This window comes from Chenopodium quinoa, unplaced genomic scaffold (assembly GCF_001683475.1).
Source record: "Chenopodium quinoa cultivar QQ74 unplaced genomic scaffold, ASM168347v1, whole genome shotgun sequence".
In the NCBI taxonomy this organism is placed as follows: domain Eukaryota; kingdom Viridiplantae; phylum Streptophyta; class Magnoliopsida; order Caryophyllales; family Amaranthaceae; genus Chenopodium; species Chenopodium quinoa.
In genome coordinates this window covers 2,241,848-2,261,367 of record NW_018743476.1, presented here as the reverse complement: position 1 = coordinate 2,261,367, position 19,520 = coordinate 2,241,848, and the positions used below count along the sequence as shown (strand labels likewise).

The following is a 19,520-nucleotide window of genomic DNA, read 5'->3' as shown; positions in this document are numbered from 1 at the left end:
AATTTGGATTTGTCGTAGCTATCTTACAAGACATTATTCCTTTACTATCTAATAGTAAATAGTATGCTTGTAAGTCTTAGGTTTGTTTCTAACTTAATAGAAAATTTATAGGATTCAATCCAAGCCTTTGGTGAATTCTATACCAATATGGGGCAATTTCATCAAATACTGAGTTTTAAGGCGTTTTCAAAGCCCTTTTATTATGTTGATCTTACTCCAACATCTTTAATGTTTTGTGAGTAATGAATTCTCTTTTAAGGCACTTGTAAAGTCCTTTTGAGTATTCTTGATCAAGCATTATCACGAAGTCCTTTAAGGTCTTCCGAGATTCTCAGTTCTAGTTTGTTGCTAAGATCGATGGTCATCGAGTTCATTTTCCTCCCACTTGTCGTTTTGGAAACGTGTTACTTTCCAGAAAGACACTACTTAGAGCAACAAACAACTTTTGTTCTCAATTAGGATGTGGAGGTAATACCCGTAGTCTTACTTGAATGCTTACAAAGAGACATGTATATTGTCTTTGGGTAAAAGTTCGTTGTGAAACAAACAGTTAGCTCCTACTTGAGCTATCTTAGTCTTTATTGAGCCATTCAGCTCCCACTGAGTTACCTAGCTCCCACTGAGCCACTTTGCTCCCACTGAGCTAGTGAACTCCCACTGAGACTAAGAGCCTTAGACATATACTTGAAAAGACTTTTAGAAGTTATTTCTATCCATAACTGAATATGGCGTCCTTTCTTAGCTTCGACACATTGTTTAGTGTAACATTAGTCATTTGTGCAAATCTTTAAGAACTTTATAGGAAGGGTTGTGAACCATCATTGTTCGAGTCATTTTCAAATGACACCGAGGTCTCCGTGAAGACACACTATGTTCTTTGTGGAGTTATTTATGAAAATTTCCATTCATAACTTTGAGATAGTCACGCTTGGCTCAAGCAAACATCGCTCGATCTAATGTAGACGTTTTGATATCTTGCAGAGTCGATTATGTACTTCACCGAACTCTTGAGCTACTCAAGTCAAGTTTGTTCACATTTGATGAATATAGCCATATCCTTTCAAATTCTTTGTTTAACGTTGAAGTAATTGAATCCTCTTTAGCCTTCGGAGTCAACTGTCTATACCAAGAACAATAGCTCTCTGTTTTGTCGGTTTCAACAAGTAAGACTTGCTTGTCTTAGAACGATTCCAAATCGAGTAACTATCAAGAGCCTATTAAATAGAGCCTTGAGTACGTTCTTGTCCATGTGACATTGCTAAAGATGTTTGGAATGCAAATCAAGCCCATGACTAGAACTTAGTGAGTTTATCATGTTAGAGAAATGTTTGTTTATAATCAAGCATTCTTAACTCAACGCTTAGATAACCATCCCATTCAAATAAATCTCGCAACTATTGCTCATTACTTTGAATGTGAGTCTTTCCGTGTGTAAACGGATCAGTTGCTGATTATGGAACATAATAACCATTACTTGTTCCAGCCTTTGGCTTAAAAGGTCTTTAAACAAAACATACGATCTTACAACTGATTTAGCTCTTCTTGCTTCATTCTAAGCTTGTAAGTCGATAACTTAGCTTAACTGCAATAGTTTGAGGTCACTCTCATAGTGGAACACTCAAGCAGTATCCTATACTTGTGAAGATAACGAATTGCTAAGTAAATAACATGAACTCATGAGTTGAAATGAAATCTAATTCCTTTTCTTCGTTCCTTCTTTCCTATATTTCTTATCATACAATATCTCATAATCTTACTTTAAGAATCATTTCTTTAAGTACCTTGACTCTTATACTTTGTTAGGCATAATCAAGCACCTAGTGAGCCGTTTAAACAAAGTTTCATCTTTTCCATTAATTCTTACTCGAATTACTACATCAATGAGTCCTACTCAATTGTGATACGAAAACATACGTTGCTTGTCAAACATTGACAATGTTGAGTTTGCAACTCAATACCTCATGTTTTATCAAAACTACCTAGTATTTTGAATACATGATGTCCAACCGTCCTTTCGGACTTAATTATAAAAGTCATTCATGAGAATTGCATTTTAGAAATGTTTTTCCTTTCTTTGAGAACTATTCTCAAGGATTTCCTTTACCAATCATGGAAACAATATTATTTGATTTAGAATACTATAAATATAAGTGCTAAGTATAACCATTTATCAAGAACATAATAAGTTTGAAATTTAACAGCATTCATGCAAACTTCAATCTTATTAAACGTCTTATTTATGCATAATAATTATCCCTATTTGGCGAAAATAAGGCGATTCCAAGATCCGAAGAAACAAAGACTGGTTAAGCATGCTTTGGCTTGTCTTAAACACTCAATCTTCTTGGGTAAGCATTGCCTTGCTAATGGCTCTAAGCCACTCTTGGTTAGATAATCGTCGCATCTAATGCGTCTTAGACGATGTATCTCTTTTGCCACGGTATGTGAGGACTCCTCACCCATACCGATGAGTTAAACAAAAACCAACGTGCACACCCGGTGTGCCTTATGCCCCTTGGAGAAGTGATGGCACCTTGCTTTGGCGTAGCCTACCATCACTCTCGTTTGGTTAATAAGTGTTGTTTGGAAAGGCAAGTTTTACTTAATATTATTAGGGACCTAGGATTTCTATGTTGGTTGATTTAAGTGAACTTAACTAATCATCGCAACATCAAGAAAACCTAAACATGCATCTAACGAATAATTCACACATATATATAAGCATAAAATATAAATCAAAATTACAGATGCATATTGGCAACTAGCATGACCCCTTGAGATCTTCATATCTTCAAAAGGTCTTCATTTGCAATTCGAGGCTTTATCTTCCAAGATACGCCGTCTTCAAGACTTAACCAAACTATGCAAAAACTAGTGTCTACAACTAGGAATAATCTAAATATTAAAGTACAAAAATACTTAACGGTGCGTAGACCGTATTTAGATTTACAAAAATACATAACGGCACGTAGTCCGTATTTTCTATCCTAGTCGGGTCCCACTAGTTGCCATTTCATAAAACCTGTGAGAGAGAATATATACATATATTCCATTCATCCATTCACTATTTGTGAATGGCCCATGCAATTTACAAATTAAAACAATGTAAAATGCATTTAAACAACGCGCGCACTAGTAACTAATCTAGGTGGTTAATCCGATTAACACGCCTAATTAAAACTAGTCAAAGTTGTTTAACCGATTATATAAATTACGTCATTAATAATTGAAGCTCCCACTAAATTCCGCATTTCCTTAATTAATCCAGTTAATTAAGTCGGTACCACCCAAACTTGTCAAAATGAAATTTTGCCAATGCCGCTCAAAACCGAGGCCTAGCCTCCCAAAATTTTAATTAAAATAAACAAAGTTAATTAAAATAAGTAAAACGGCAAAATAAGCAACTTTCAAGCCTACTATGGCTAGCCACCTCACCGCACCAAATATACACACACGCCAAGACCACGAACACACGGCCCACGGCACACGGCCGCGAGCTGCTGCCACGGCACAGCCGCGCGTGGCTGCTGCAGCCCGCACCTGCTGCCGCGCGTGTGCTGCAACCCGCACCTGCTGCCGCGCGTGTGCTGCAGCCCGCACCTGTTGCCGCGCGTGTGCTGCTGCCTTGCGTGGCTGCTGCCGCGCGTGTGGCCGCAAGTAAGGCGGTGTTGCCACCTTGGCAGCCACATATGGGCTGCTATGCAGCCCGGCTCGCGAAGGTGATGCAATGCCTCGTTTTGCGTGCCACGACCTCGGGATTTGATCCCTTTTCGCAAGACAACAATAATTAATTCTAAATTAATTTTAGAACTATTTTAGAGAGCAAAAAAAAATTTTAAACAATTCTAACTTAATAAAATTTTTAAAGTGCAAATAACCAAAATAATTCCAAGAACCATTCTTAATTAAATTGGTTTAGCTTGGTGCAACATAAAATTGAGGCAATTTCTCACTTTGAATTTAATCAATTTAAATTAAACTTGAGAATTTGACAAAGTAAAGGGAAGTTGGAAAAATATGAACTTTTAATGTTCAAATGAAAATTCCAACATTTAAATTTTGTGAATCCTTGAAAATTATATCTTCCAACATGAAGATAACCAAATTTCTATCACAAAAATCGAAACTCTATGTTTCCAATCAACTCAAAATTATTAAAACATCAAAGTTTAACACAAAATAACATGGAATTTAGTGGTTTTTAAAGTTTCAATCACTTATCACAAATAAAGATTGAATCTTTAACACTTATGGAAGCCTCAAAATTAAAACTTTCACACTAAAAAGCAATTAGTTTGCAATTATGTGAAAATAAATCAACCTTTAAGCATCAAATACTACCAAGTAAGTGTGCTTTAAGGGGACATAAAATTGAAGAAAATAATGAAAATAATCAACCTTATAATCAACAATTTATGCCATTAATTTCAAGGTTAGAAAAGACTTAAAATTTTTCGTCAAAAACGAAAAACCCCTCTAAAAAAGAAATTTCTGGTCAGAATTTGGCTAAAATCACAGGCCCCTTTGGGGAAAAAACCTTTCCAGAACACGTTTCCCACCCAAACTTCACTAGTCTTGGGCGAAAATCTGGGTTTTGGGCCAAAATCGACATTAAAAACGGGATTAAAATAAATAAAATCGAGCTACTAATCTAATTCGCAACTTAAACCAGAAAATTAAGCCAAAATAAACCTTGAAAAACATGATTATAAAAATAAACGAGAGGGGCTCCGATACCGCTGTTGGGGTTTGGTGAGTCCGACTCACCGCAGAAACAAATCCCGACCCAAGGAACCACTCGCAATAATTAAAATCATAAAGCATAAATAATCACTAAGAAAAGATAACGAATCTTACCCTCGAAGCGAGCTTCACCCAAAAACCGGGGCTCTTACTTGAAAGCTACGAGCACGTCAAGCGCCGCGCCTCCAACGGTATCCACCCACAAAAAGGCGAACACAACTTGAAGGTCTACTATCTGAGGGTTAGCGAGGTCCGACCAAAACCCGAGTGTTATATGAGTTTAAGAGTATTCCCAATATTATGGAATGCTCTTTTTAACTCACACTCAAGCATCATTTCCAATGCCAAAAGTTGGGTATTTATTGGGAATGATGGAGTATGAAATCTCTCCCATCAATGTGGGACAATGAGATTTTTCTCATTTTATTTTAAAGCAAAAATAAGATTATTAAGCAAACTAGTAATAAATCAATAAGTGTCAAGCATACATGAGAGAGTACGTGAGGACCACTTGGAGATGGGGACCAAACTTGCTCCCCACTCTCTCCCTCACCTTGTGCCACATGGCAACCCACTTGCTCCCAACCTTCCCCTTATACACGGCCCTATGGCCCGAGCCAAGCCACGAGCCAAGCCCGAGCCCGTAGCTAGCCCGCACCTGCTGCTGCTCTGGCGTGGTGCGGCTGCTGCCGTGGTGCGGCGCGACTGCTGCTGTGCCTAGCCGCGGCTGGCCGTGGCTGCAACACGGTGTGCCGGCTCGTCTTGCCCCTAGCATTCGGATGCTCGGGGCACTCCGATGCTAGGGGTATTTTCGGGAATATTGTTGATTTATTATTATTTTGCGCGTCTCGTCTTTTATTATTTAGACTCGACTTCCTACGATCGGTTTTGACGCTCTAAGCTCGAATTACCGACGTCTAATTATTTAACACTCAGGCGATGAATTAATTTCTTCCGAATTAATTCATTGAGTTGGTTCGCATATATTTGCTTGGGTGTGACCCGAAGGGTTCAGTCAAGATTAAGTTGTAATATTAATTATATTAATATTACTGATCGGAAGCGGCCTCCACCCAGGCATTCCGATCACTTAACCTTACTGAATATATTAGCTTTCTAATAATTTTGAACCCGCTATCAGAATAATACACTTGTTCGAAGGACATTATTCCTTTCAGCAGCTTCGACCCATTCGGTGAAATAGTCGATCGCTACGAGGATGAATTCGTGCCCCCCTTGTCCTGGTGGTGTTATTTTTCCAATAATGTCGATGCCCCAAGTGGAGAAAGGTAATGGAGAAGTATATGTGTAGAGAAGCGAAGGTGGAACATGCTGTAAATTTGCGTATACTTGTCACTTCATACATTTCTTGACGCATTCGTGACAATCTCTCTCCATAGTAGTCTAATAATAACCTTGTTGTTAAATCTTTTAGACTAACATCTTTGCATTCATGTGCGTTCCACATATATCGGCATGAAGGTTTTCCATGGTTCTGTGTGCTTCTTTCTTGGCTGTGCAAAAGAGATTTCTCCCCGTTGCAGTTTTCTTGTGGAGTTCTCCCCTGATGAGCACATGCTGTGAGGCCAGGAGCCTCAAAGCACGACGTGCCCTTTTATCAGTATTAGGAGGGTATTCTCCTCTTGTCACATAGTTAAGGATATCTGTATACCATGGCTCTTCATCTTCTTCTTGTGGTTCTTGTTCATCGTCGAGTGCGTGAACATAAGCCGGTTCATATCTTCTTTCTATGGTCAACGTCATTCTGATTGTATCCGTTAGAATTCGCACCATTGATGCTAACTTAGCTAGTGCGTCAGCGAATTTGTTTTCTTCTCTCGGCAAATACGTATATTCCACTTCATCTAATTGCTCTGGGAGAGTTTCTAAATGAGCTTCATACGTAGCGAGACTTTCACTTCTCACTTTCCATCTCTTTGAGATTTGGTTAATGATTAGTGAAGAATCACCGTTGATTCTGAGCTTCTTAATTCCCAAGGCGACAGCTGTTTCTAACCCCAAAATACATGCTTCATATTCTACAGCATTGTTGGTGACATCAAAGTCGAGTTTCATGGAAATTGGGATGTGTTGTTGATTGAGTGATACAAGCAAGACCCCTACACCACATCCTTTTTGGTTTGAAGCTCCATCGAAATAGAGCGTCCAGCTATCATCTTTGGTCATGAGTAAATCTTCGTCAGGGAAATCGTACTCATCTTCTTCTTTCTCAACTTCTTCTAGGGGAAAGTCTGCTAAGAAGTCAGAAACCGCAGAACCTTTGATGGCTTTTTGTGGTACAAATTTCAAGTCAAACTAAGCAAGATTGACTATCCACCTTGATAATCTGCCATTGGTGTCGCTTTTTCGAGCAAGTATTTGAAAGGATCCATCTTGGACACGACATGCACTGTATGAGTGAGCATATAATGTCTTAGTTTCTGTGCGGCCCACACAAATGCGAGACATAATTTTTCAAGTGGTGTGTATTGTGTCTCATATCCTTGAAGCTTCTTACTCAAGTAGTAGATTGCATTCTCCTTGCTTTCAATCTCTTGTGCTAGAATTTCCCCCATCGTTTCTCTTGTGACCGTAAGGTAGAGTCGAAGAGGAAAGTCAGGTATTGCTGGTGCTAGCACGGGTGGGTTTGCCAGATACTCTTTGATTTTATCGAAAGCTTTTTGGCAATCGTCATCCCACGTGACTGGGACATTTTTCTTAAGCTTCTTGAATATAGGTTAACATATCGCAGTGACCTTTGATATGAACCTACTTATATACTGCAGCCTTCCAATGAAACCTCGAATCTCTTTCTCATTCTTGGGCGGTGGCATGGCCATGATCGCTTTTACTTTTGTGGGATCTATTTCAATCCCTCGAGAACTGATCACATATCCAAGTAATTTGCCTAACGTGACTCCGAATGCACACTTTGCTGGATTTAATGTCATGTTGTACTTGCGGAGTCTTTCAAAGAACTTGGGAAGTGCAATGATATAGCCTGGGCGATCTTTAGACTTAACGATCACATCATCGACATAGACCTCCACCACTTTGTGCATCATGTCATGTAACAATGCTGTAGCTACTCTTTGGTAGGTGAAACCCGCGTTTTTCAACCCAAATGGCATTACCGTATCTTCTTCGTCCATCAATACTTGATTATATCCGGCGTAACCGTCTATGAATGATAGGAGCGCATGGTTTGCTGTGTTATCGACCAGAATGTTAATGTGAGGTAGAGGGAACCCATCTTTCGGGCTTGCTTCATTGAGGTCCCTGTAATTAACACACATTCTGACCCTTCCATCCTTCTTTGGAATTGGAACCACATTTGCTATCCATTTTGGATACTTGGATACTTTGATGAAACCTGCGGCCAACTGCTTTCTGATTTCTTCTTTGATTTTGAGAGCCACATCCGGTTTCATACGGTGCAGCTTTTGCTTGACAGGCTTCATACCTGGAATGAGTGGTATCGTATGCTAAGCTATATCCCTGTCGATTCCTGGAATATCTTGGTATGACCAAGCAAATACATCAAAAAATTCACTAAGCAAGTTAATTAGCTCTTTGCGTTCATCTTGACTTACTGTTAATCCAATTTTTACTTCTTTAACAGTCGTATCATTGGAAATGTTAACTGTTTTTGTATCACGATAACTGCCGTTTTATTTTCGTGTTCCCATTGCTTTTATTATTTCTTTGTCATTTTTATCTCTAGCAAAGAAATATTGATCATGGTTAGGGGAATGACACGCATCGTAAGCAAAAGTACTCATTTTATTGAATTCATTGTCCAATACATCAAGAAGGGTAAGGTCAGCTGCGACCTCGCCGAAAAGAGAAGGCTCAACAAGAGACTCAGGATTGGGCTTTATAACAAAAAGAGGGTCGGCCTCAGACTCTAAGGACTCGTCTACAAACTTAGACTCAGACTCGGACTCGAACCCAGACGACTCAGACTCATCAAACATAGTACCTTCGCCAGCGGTTGTTTCCAATCTCTCCGCTTGGTGTAGTAATCCTTAATGTCTGGCGCCACCCCTTTGAAATATTATCAGCTCGGACAATTAACTTGGAGGGGTTAAAATCCTTGTTTGTTATGACAGCTTGAACGAGCTCGGAGTTATCATTGCAGACGGTCTTAGACTCATTCTTCTCCATTCCAAAAAGCAGGTTGATGCCTAGATCATCAGAGTTTGGGCTAGCTGGTTTCTCAGTTGCGAAGAGCTCTTCGTCTTCATCAACAAAGTCACAATCAAGGAACATCTCGAATCCTAGTTCACACTTCCCATCGTGGACGAATGGCTCAGGGAATTCATAACATGGGAAGTCTTCCCCCTCTTTGATGTACTGGCCATTGAGGGTGTATGGATATGGATCCATGGCCATTTCCGTCTTCGTGATTCGAGCATTTTTTCGAGCCTTCATCTTCACGAGGGCTTGTTTAACATCTTCTTTTGTTGGCTTGAATCCCAAGCCAAAAGTATCCTTCTTGAGTGCACCCGGATGGTCCCAAACTCAGCCATTTTCTTTTTGAGTCCGAGGGTCATTCCAGGCAAATGCCCTTGCTTCTTCAGAATGGCATTAATATTGGTGTTTGAATAGGGATCGAAGTCGAGATGACACTTTTCCTCCTCTTCAATCACGAGAACATCATCGAGTGAAAACCCCCAAAGATCTTCGTCTTCTTCGTCACGTTCCACATGGACGATAGGAGTGTCGATAACTTGAATGCGCATAGGAGAGGCATCAATGGTAATTAGAACCCATCCAACTATGGCTTTCACTTTCTGGTGCAGTGATGATTGAATCGTCTTTAGCTCATGAAGACAAGGGCGTCCTGACAATAGATTAAAAAAGGCCTTAATATCTACCACCTGAAACTTGGTGCGACGTTCAATGGCCCCAGTAGTTATGTTTAGTGTGATACTACCCACGGCTTGACGACGAGTATTATCATAAGCACGGACCCCTTTGGTCGAGGGAGTCGTTCTTCATTCTTTATGCCGAACTTCTTTTTTTGTAGTGCGGAGTGGGCATACATTGATTGCAGAGCCGTTATCAACCAGGCTCATAGGAACATTCATCTTCCTACACACCACAGTGAGGTGTAAGGCCTTATTTTGTTGATCCGATCCCCTTCCGGGGGCAGATCCTTGTCAGAAAACGAAATAAGATTGCTAGTACTTGGCAATTCAGTAATGAGAAAGTTGACCAGTCCTTGAGGAGTGATGTCATCATCAACTCCTATTTTCACCTGAGCATTCATCACAGCCTTTCGATGCTCGTGGGAGGTGGCTAAAAGCTTCCATACATTCATCTCCACCTTGGTCTTTTGCAATTGTTCGACCACATCGCTGTTCACAGGGTCGATGGGATAAACTATCGGATGCGATTGTGGTGGAGGTGGAGGTGGACTAGGTTGTTGCAACCGTCCACTTCTGGTGAGAACCTTGACCTCAAAGTCTCCCAAAACATCTTCACTTGTGCCAAGAGATGAACAGGCTATATCCTTGAGATAGACGTCTTCATCATCACTATCCCAAATTCCATTCACTTCTTTAGAACTCGAGACAAATACAACTTCCGGCAGAGGTTCATTCACAGGTTGAATGAGTATTGACGGATCAAAGGAGACTTCATCTCCATGATAGCCAAAGCATCAGAAAGAGGACCTGTTTGAATGTTAGGCTTCTTGCCCCCTAGAGGGACATGAAGTTTATTAACATCAATTAGGTCTTGGATTGCATCCTTCAACCTCCAACACTTCTCAGTATTATGAACCTTGCCTTGATGAAACTTGCAATAAGCATTGGGGACATAACTAGCGGTCCTATTCTCTGGTCGAGGTTCTGGAAATGGTCCAATTGGCATAATCAGTCCTTGACCATGCAAACGGTCATAAGCAGTAACATAAGTCATTCCCAAAGGCGCGTAAACCCTCCTTTACCTTTGGAATCTTTCAGGAGGAGCATTAAGGGCCAGCACATCATTGATATTGATATTGTTGGTAGCATTGTTGGGCTTGGAAGACAAAGAAGGAGTGTCGTTCTTCTTGTTTTACCAAGTGCTCTTATTATTGTTGCTACCAGCAGTCTTCATTAGTTCGTCCTCGGTATTGATTCTAATATCGTATACAGCTTCAAAGGTACTCAGAGGCAGAAACTTCAAGTGTTGCTTGTACTTATGAGTCAGATTGGAAATGAACAAGCAAACCATCTCCTTTTCCTTGGGGGGATCCACCAAGAGCACGACTTTTTTCCTCCACCTGCTTAAGTAAGTGGTGAAGCCTTCATTCTCTTTCTGTTTGAGAATGGAGAGTTCACGTTCAAAAGTCTTGGCCTGAATGTTACACTTGTAATGATTCATAAAGCTTTCAGCAACATCTTCCCAGGTCGCAACATGTTTGAATTCCAAAGAGTAGAACCACTGTTGATAGGCATGCTCCAAGGAAAGAGGGAACATTGTAGGGAAGAGTGTCACATCTACTCCCTTAAGAGCCATGGTTGCAGAAAAAGCCTTCAAATGGAAAAGCGGATTATCATTAGGCTTGAATTTAGGAATGTCAGCAGTGGAAAACTTCTCAGGAAGCTTGTCCTTTATGGACGAAGAGGGGACAGGCTGTTCCACATAAGTGAATTCTTCAAAAATCTTGCTCATCTGTTCCTTAATCTTGTCCATTGCAGCGGTAGTGACATTGTTTTGATTGTCTTGCTCTACCGTGTTGACTCTAGTGGTGAATGTCTGCATCATGTTAGACAATATTTCAATTGTCTTGTTAATGTTCTCGATGTCTTCCTTAGTAGCCATTGGTTGAAAGTAGACTAGAGATGGATCTTGTGGAGATGATTGTGGTGGTTTCCTTGTACGCCTCTTTGGTATAAGAGGTTGTTGAGGTATTGACTCGAACCGTAACAATCTACCCCTGCTCCTTGACCAAGTACTGTGACACTGAAACAAACACACCTTTAATAAACAAACTTAACCTTAACCCATCCAGATAAAAAAATGAATTTTAAAAAAAATCTATAATTTTGAAATTCTATTTGTTTATTTTATTTTATTTTCATTTTTTTTAAATATGGGAGGATACTATCCGACTTACTAAAAAAAAAACGACACAAAAAACAAGACTACCCTCAAATACGGTCAAAAAGTGGTGCACGACTAAGGAAAAAAGTGTGTGAACACGATATGTGAGTGATTAAGTGAGGTTATGGACGCGTATTTTGACCGTACAGCTAGACATGACACCAAACTGGACACATAAACCACATACATACGCACAAAAACCGAAAAAAAGACTGACGGGACACTTTTCCTGGGCACCGTGTCACTATGCTGATTGTCGTGACACAGTGCAATCTACCGTTAGACGGTAAAAAGCCTCGTGTCACGGCACTGTTCACCGTGGCGCGGCAGAACATGCCGTGACATGGTGCATAGTTCCAGGTCATTTTTCCAGATTTTAATCGATTTTAGGTTCGTACTAATTACTATGTGAAAATAAAAACCCTCGGTCATGGGTTAAACAAAAGAATAAACACATGAAGGTTAGCACCAAACAACCATGTAGCATTTAGGCACGGTGATGTATAAAAAGTTCGCAACCTAGAGTTAAGATCTATGTTCAACTACTGGTCAAGCTGTGGGTGTCAAAAGGGTACCATGGTTAAGAGTTTGGACGCGTTAGCAAGGCAGCCTCCCTTGAGGGTATATGCCAACGGGCGGCTCCGCGAATTCGTGATGAAATCGAACTCGACTCCATGGTTTGGGTGGATTTAATAACTCGGATGAACCCTTATTGCCATGAGCGTTTTTGGGTTGATAGAGCTTAAATCCCCCGGGGCTAAGACGCATGTAGAACACATACGTTTTTTTATAAAAATCGAAGGAAGTTGACTGTGAGAAAAGAAAATAAGCCACCAGACTGATTTTAGGACTGCCGTGACACGGCAAAAATTCCCGTTCCACGGTACTGTGCACCGTCAGACGCTGCACTATACCGTGACACGACATATTTTGCCGTGGCACGCCAATCGGCAGTCAGAAGATCTGACTGGTGCCCTATTTTCCTTCGTACGCAACCAAGTTATTCAATTTTTCCTACGGGACAGACCTAAATGCAACGTTAAAACGTCTATGCATATGCAAAAATGCCAAATTAATCACAGGAATATTTTTTCAAGAATTTTTCAAGTCTCATCCACTCATCTTAATAAAATACCGATCACTCAAATCGATAAATAACTAAGAATCCTCCCCTGTGGAGTCGCCAAATTGTAGGCGTTGCTCGAAGTGCGCCTATGTTAAAGCATGTGTGAATATGCTTGGCACTCTTAGAAAGTGGGAATTGACGTATACGATTAGGGACAAGGAAAGTAGGGAGCCGCCAACAAGTTTTTAAGGAACTTGTAAACCGTTCACGGATCATTTAAGGGAACCACGAATAAAGGGACAACGAAGGCAACAACGATTGACCCGTGAAGGTTACACCCCATTCATAATCCATGAGATTACTAACTCCATATGGTTCGGAACCACGAAAGAAGGATCGAGGATGATGGTACGAAGTGAGTCATTAATTCACATTCGCCCGTATTGGCCTCTACTCGATTCTTATAGAGAAAAGTGATTCCTGTGATCTTAAAGGCATACAAACAAAAATTCAATTTGCTCCAAACTATTATTATGCTAAATTGGTATAATATTAATGCAACATATTTTTTCTAAAATATCGTGACCACTTGAATAAACAACAAGATTAAAAAGGATCCTAAACCGGTTGTCCAAATTATCTTATTAGGTGTGATTATCAATTAAATATTCCCTTTAAACATGCAATATAGTGATCATAATAATAAATAATAGAAAAAACATTAATATTGGAAGCAATTTAACAATAATTCTAACAATATAAAATCGTTAGAAAAATAATAGAAATAAAAGGAACATAATTCATACTTTGATTCTGTTTATTTGCAACTACAAAATAATAAACGAGTTAGTAACTTCAAGGAAATAATAATAAAACAACAATTAAATTAAATTAAATTAAGTAGAGTTTATTTGGGGCCAAACCCTCAAACAGTTCTACCTTTCACGCCTTGGCTTAAGGACAAAACCACGAGTAAAGTATGGACTCCTTGGAATAGTTGAAGAAGGAATTTTGAAATAAGAAGGGTAGGCTAGTGTTTAGGCTAAAGCATAAAAGAGAGAAAAATAAACTCGAGAATTAATTGATGCCCCGTAAATCAGAAATGAGGGGGTATTTATAGAGAAAATGTGCCGAGGGAGCACATGGAACCCTCAAATGATAAAAAACCCTAAAAAAGTATCCCGCGACACGGCAAACTGTACGGTGACACGGGAAATCCCATTGTCAGACGGGAAACATTCCCGTGACACGGTGCATTTTTAGTGTGACGCGGAAAACTTTTAATAAACGGGGAAGAAAACGCGTTAAGGGTTTACGCGGAAAAGACACGGAAATTCCCGTGTCATGGCAGATTTCCCGTGTCACGGCAGATTTCCCGTGTCACGGGAAATCCCACCGTCAGACGGGAATGATTCCCGTGACACGGTGGGTACCTGCCGTGGCGCGGGAATTCCCAGCCCGCTTTTCCGTCTAAATATATTTTTAACACTAATTTCGTTCAGCATTTTAAGTGTCGATTGATAATTTCGGGCATTCTTCTGATTTATTATTATTTGGGCTGAAATAAGAAAATAATTAAATAAAATAAATAAAAGGTTTGGGCCAAAAATAAATAATAAAACAATAAATAAAAAATGTTTGGGCTAAAATTAAATAATAAGTTTGGGCTGAAAACATTATGTTTTTACCAAACATCAAGACTAATCCATGGACTGTTCAAAAATACAAATTTAACCAAATACGATTTTTTAAGCACTCTCGGGATTAAATACTGAACCCGACCAATAGTGGCGGTGAAAGGTTGTTCATCATCGAGTTTGGTTTTGGGGAGACATGTTTAGGTGTCTACACTTGGCAATGATAGTGATCATCCCACCACACTTTATCTTACCCGTCAACTCCGTACTCATCTTGATATCGTAGCACCGCTTATGTATATGTATCCAATATTCACGTTCCCCTCAAGATCCCCTTTAATTGGGAAGCTATAAAGAGGCATTTAATCTCCTCTTTAGATAGCTTCTCGAGATCTTGCTTTGTGAAGCAAGCGTACCCCATAATTCTCATGAATATACGGAATACGGGGTAGATGATGTGTCTAGCGTGGCTAGACCGGGACGTGAATGGTGGGTACCCCGGAATAGTATTCCACCAATTAAACTCGTCGTAACTGGTGATGTTGTAACTATCGGGTTTGGTTATTTGGTTGTTCACGGGCCACCTGAATATCTTATTGAGGCAAGTTAAGCTTATGGTTTAAGGTCGATTGAACATGTTAAACTTAATCTCGCACTCAATGGGTTCTCCCTTACTGCTAGTTTTTTTCACGTTTAGGGTGGATAGGAATTCGAGAGTGAGTGATTCGAATGTTTCCTCCCTCTTTCGAAGGAAGTCTAACTATCCAAAATTTGTGGCCACTTGTCGAATTCTGTCGTCTATTCCTAGCAATTGGCACGACTCTTGGTCATTGAATTGGGTTGGAAGCATTTTTCGTGTGGATAGTCTTTTGTGGTAACCTTTGGATTTTTCAGGTATTTTTATTGAAGGGGGGGGGGAATGGATTGATTTATTGTTTGGTTTGGGGTTTCGGTCAGACTTTTGGAATGACGATTTTCGTTTATTTGGATGTCGGAAGTAGTCTTCGTCTTCTTCCCTCCCGCACCTCCAAATAAACGAAGAACCATTTTGAGATTTAAGATTGGATTGGAAAGCTAACTTAAAACAAAACTAACACACTCACAACACAACACAAACAATTTTCGAATCTTCAAACCCCCGATAAAATCCAAGTACCTGCTGTATTCAATAATATTCCAACACAATAATTCCAACACAACAAATTCACAATTCCAACAAAATTTAACAATTTTCATGCACAAGTTCATCAAACATAACCAAGAAACTAATCACAATTCTCTTACTCCATAACTAATCACAAAATTATACTATATAGTTATCAATAGAAAGTAAATTTGTTTAATTCACCTAATCATGCAACTAATCACACAACAATCATGAAAAAACCAAATTAGAAAATATTGAAGAAAAACCCTAAGGTTTAAGAGGGAAAGTGAAGTAGGGAAGAATATGTTAACAATTAGAGTATGAAAATACTATAAAAATCTTCAAATTTACCCAAATTTTCTCCACGTCTAGCACTCTTTCCCCTTTTCCTTGTTTGTTCTTCAATTCGATTTCGTGGGTCTTCAAAATTTTCACCAAAATTTGTGAAATATTATGGTTTTTGGAGAGAGAATTTGATGGAGAATAAGAATTTGTGAATTTTGATTGAAAAAAATTGGGTGTTGATGATGAAATTACCCAGACAGGTGGGAGCGGGCGTGCAGCGAGGAGGAGCGCCCGCTCTAGACTTGGGAAAATCGTTTTTTTTTTTCCTGTGAGCAGCGGGCTTGCAGCTTCAAGGAGCCCCCGCTCCTAATCTTCTTCCAACCTTCTGCCTTTTATAAAAAAATCTTACCCTAAGAGGAGTGCGTGTGCAGATATTAGAGCGTCCTCTCCTTATCATGAGAGAATCTTCTTTTTTTTCTTCAAAAATTCACCCTATGAGGAGTGGGCGTGCAAATATTGGAGCGCCCTTTCCTACCTTGATATGTGAGGGGCGGGCATGCAGCTCCTTGGAGCGCCCGCTCCCAATCTTCACCCAACCTTTTATTGTGGCTTTAATTAGAGCTCTTGTGAGGAGCGAGCGTGCAACGTTGAGGAGCGCCCGCTCCTCACTGTTTATGGCTAGGTTAATTTCCTTCTTTACTTCCTTTTTGCTTATTTATCCTACATCAAAACCATAAGGACATAATTCAAATAAATGTTAACCAAAATCGGATATTACCAACACTCTTCTTTCTTTTCTCACTCACTCATTGTTTTATTTCTCATTTTCTTTCTCTTGTCTCTTTTTTTTCTTTTTTTTTTCATTTTTACTCGGGTTGCCTCCCGAAAGTGCTTCTTTATTGTCAATAGCTTGACGAACTCCACACTCAAGAGGTAAGATTACATTAAATTGATTATACTACACCAACATGAGCACCCTCGTAGTAAAGCTTAAGGCGATGCCCATTCACCTTAAAGGATCTCTTTCCGTCCAAATCCCAAACTTCCATGGCTCCATGAGGAAACACTTCCTTGACAACAAAAGGACCACTCCACCTTGATAAAAGGTTCATGGGAAACAATTTTATCCTAGAGTTGTAGAGGAGTACCTTATCGCCTTTAAGAAATGCTTTTTTCAATATTGCGGTCGTTGCAATCCTTGGTGTGATTCTTGTAGTTGCTAGCACAATAATAGGCCTCCAATCTTCTCTCTTCAAGCTCATGTAAATCAGCCCATCATTGCTCTCTTTCGCTAGCCAAGTAAATTTAATCTTCTTGATTGCCCATTGAGTTCGATGTTCAAGCTCCATCAGTAGATTACAAGATTTTCCATACACTACACGATATGGAGTTGTGCCTATTGCAGTTTTGCATGTCGTTCTATATTTCTATAGAGCGTTATCATGCTTTTCTGACCAATCCTTCCTATTCTTTGCAACCGTCTTCTTGAGTATTAATTTAATTTGACGGTTGGAATGCTGTAGACATCTACTTTTGGCCTCTTGTCCTGAAAAGGAAGTGCTATGATGTTACAAAAACCCGTTCTTCATGCTAGATGAAAGTTGAAGTGTTTATGGACTACAAAAAGCATTATGAAGTAATTTAATACCCATATTAGAGACAAATTTAACATAAATCCGTGTCTGATTAATAATTAGGCCTAAAACATGTTCATACATGTTTAAACATGATTAATAACGGACCCAAATGCGTCAAATACAATGATGCGATCCAATGGAATCTACATTGTTTAAAACCGAGCCAAACAGATAAAAAAAATCAAATTCCTATGAAAGGCCTATACATATGGGCAGACCTTTCAAAGAGATTTCCAACGATAAATTATAAGCCCCATTCCGAGCCAAAACGAAGAAGTTATGATCAAAACACTAAATCGGGCCCAAAATCGACACCCTTGCACTCCAACAGGCATAACTTTTAATCCAAAACATATTGTAATCTAATTTTAACTACATTAGAAAGTAGAAATTTAGTTCTTTCCAATGATATCTCACACGCCTTAATCCGAATTGGCAATCAAATGTTATGGAAGTTTTGAAAACGCGTTTTCGTATAAGGAAAACCGCGAACCAACGCAACTCGATAATGTTGCGTGTGCCTAGCGCGCGCGACTCATTGAGATACGCGCGGCACCCAGCGCGACTAAGAGAGTTGCCCACGCCACCTGTTTCCGCAGCTCTAAAACCCTAAACCTATAGTCTACTCTTATAAAAAGGGGTCTTCTTTCAGCAGTAAACACACCGAAAATTAAGAATTAAAACCCTAGTATTATCAAAACCCTAATCTCTCAAGTTCTCTTACTATCATACTACTTTTTCTTCTCTCTTCCCAAATACTTTCCAACCTTAATTGAATCCATTGAAGTCCTTGGAGGTACAAAGAAGAAAAAAAGTCCATAAACAGATTAAACGAAGATTTAACATAAAAGAAGAACGGTTAGTTTCCTGAGCACTTAGATAAATCACTTTTCTTTTATTGTTTATATAACTTTAATTGATTAATTAGTGTTGTTTGATCACTTTAAACAAACTTTTAATCACATAGTACTCTTTCTTTAATCAAGACTAGAATTTGAAAAATCAGTTTTTGTTTTATCACTTAAGACAAGGCAAATATTGTTTATTTATTGTTCTTTCACGGATATTGATTAAATAAGGATAACGACTTTTGCAATGTAATTCCTACATTATTAATGCGTGCTAGGTATCGCGTTGCATATATTTTTTGGTGATGAAATTGTGAAAAAGGAAGAGCTAGTAGAGGCCGCAATAGGGCTAGAATAGCTATTTCTCCCTAAAAGAAAAGTTATTTTAGTACCCTCGCTCCCGAACTCATTTTTGGTTTAAGTAGACCAATTTGGGCATGGGTAAACTTACGATTCATGCTAATTATCCCATGAACTGAACATGGGAGAAAGGCATGAACGGTGGTTTATGAGTTAACCTAAAACTCATTGGCGACTCCCTACTTGTTTCCTATAAAAAAGAGAGATGACAAGATCAATTCTAATTCAAGGTCCCCCAAATAGTCAGGAATTCAAATCCTAATACACTCTAACAAGTGTAAAGTCATAGGCTTTCAAACGGGCATGGGAATCTAAGGAAGGACCCCCTTACGAAGGGAACTCCCTCCTTACAGTGGCGACTCCACTGGGGACTTAGAGGTTACAAGATTAGTTCTTAGTTATGGTCCAAGGTTACCAACACCAGGTTACCTATGGGTTGTAACAATGGCTAAGTTGGATAATCTCTAGTTAGAGAGAGAGAGAGACTTGAACTGAGAATATCTTCCTTTTTCACAAGAGTAAAACCAAACAAGCAACATTACATCATGCATAATCATAGAACACTTTAACCATTGGGGATTGGATCATTGATTAGGGGATAGCAACACTAGGCTTCTATCCCGAAATCAATTGGGGATTGACTCATTGATTAGGGGCTGGCAACACTTCATGGGTCAACACGTTGAGTGATTGATTTGT

At 39.4% G+C, this 19,520-nt stretch overlaps 1 protein-coding gene across 1 annotated transcript; it reads right to left on the bottom strand.

The window, feature by feature from the left end:
• Positions 1-16,929: 16,929 nt before the first annotated feature.
• Positions 16,930-17,325, bottom strand: LOC110739424. The gene has a single exon (XM_021919884.1). It carries the CDS (start codon positions 17,323-17,325, stop codon positions 16,930-16,932), a length of 396 nt encoding a protein of 131 aa, XP_021775576.1.
• Between the last annotated feature and the right edge of the window lie 2,195 nt (positions 17,326-19,520).

Coding starts and splice junctions, on each gene's coding strand:
- LOC110739424 (XM_021919884.1), bottom strand. CDS start 17,325: ATGGAGCTTGAACATCGAACTCAATGGGCAATCAAGAAGATTAAATTT.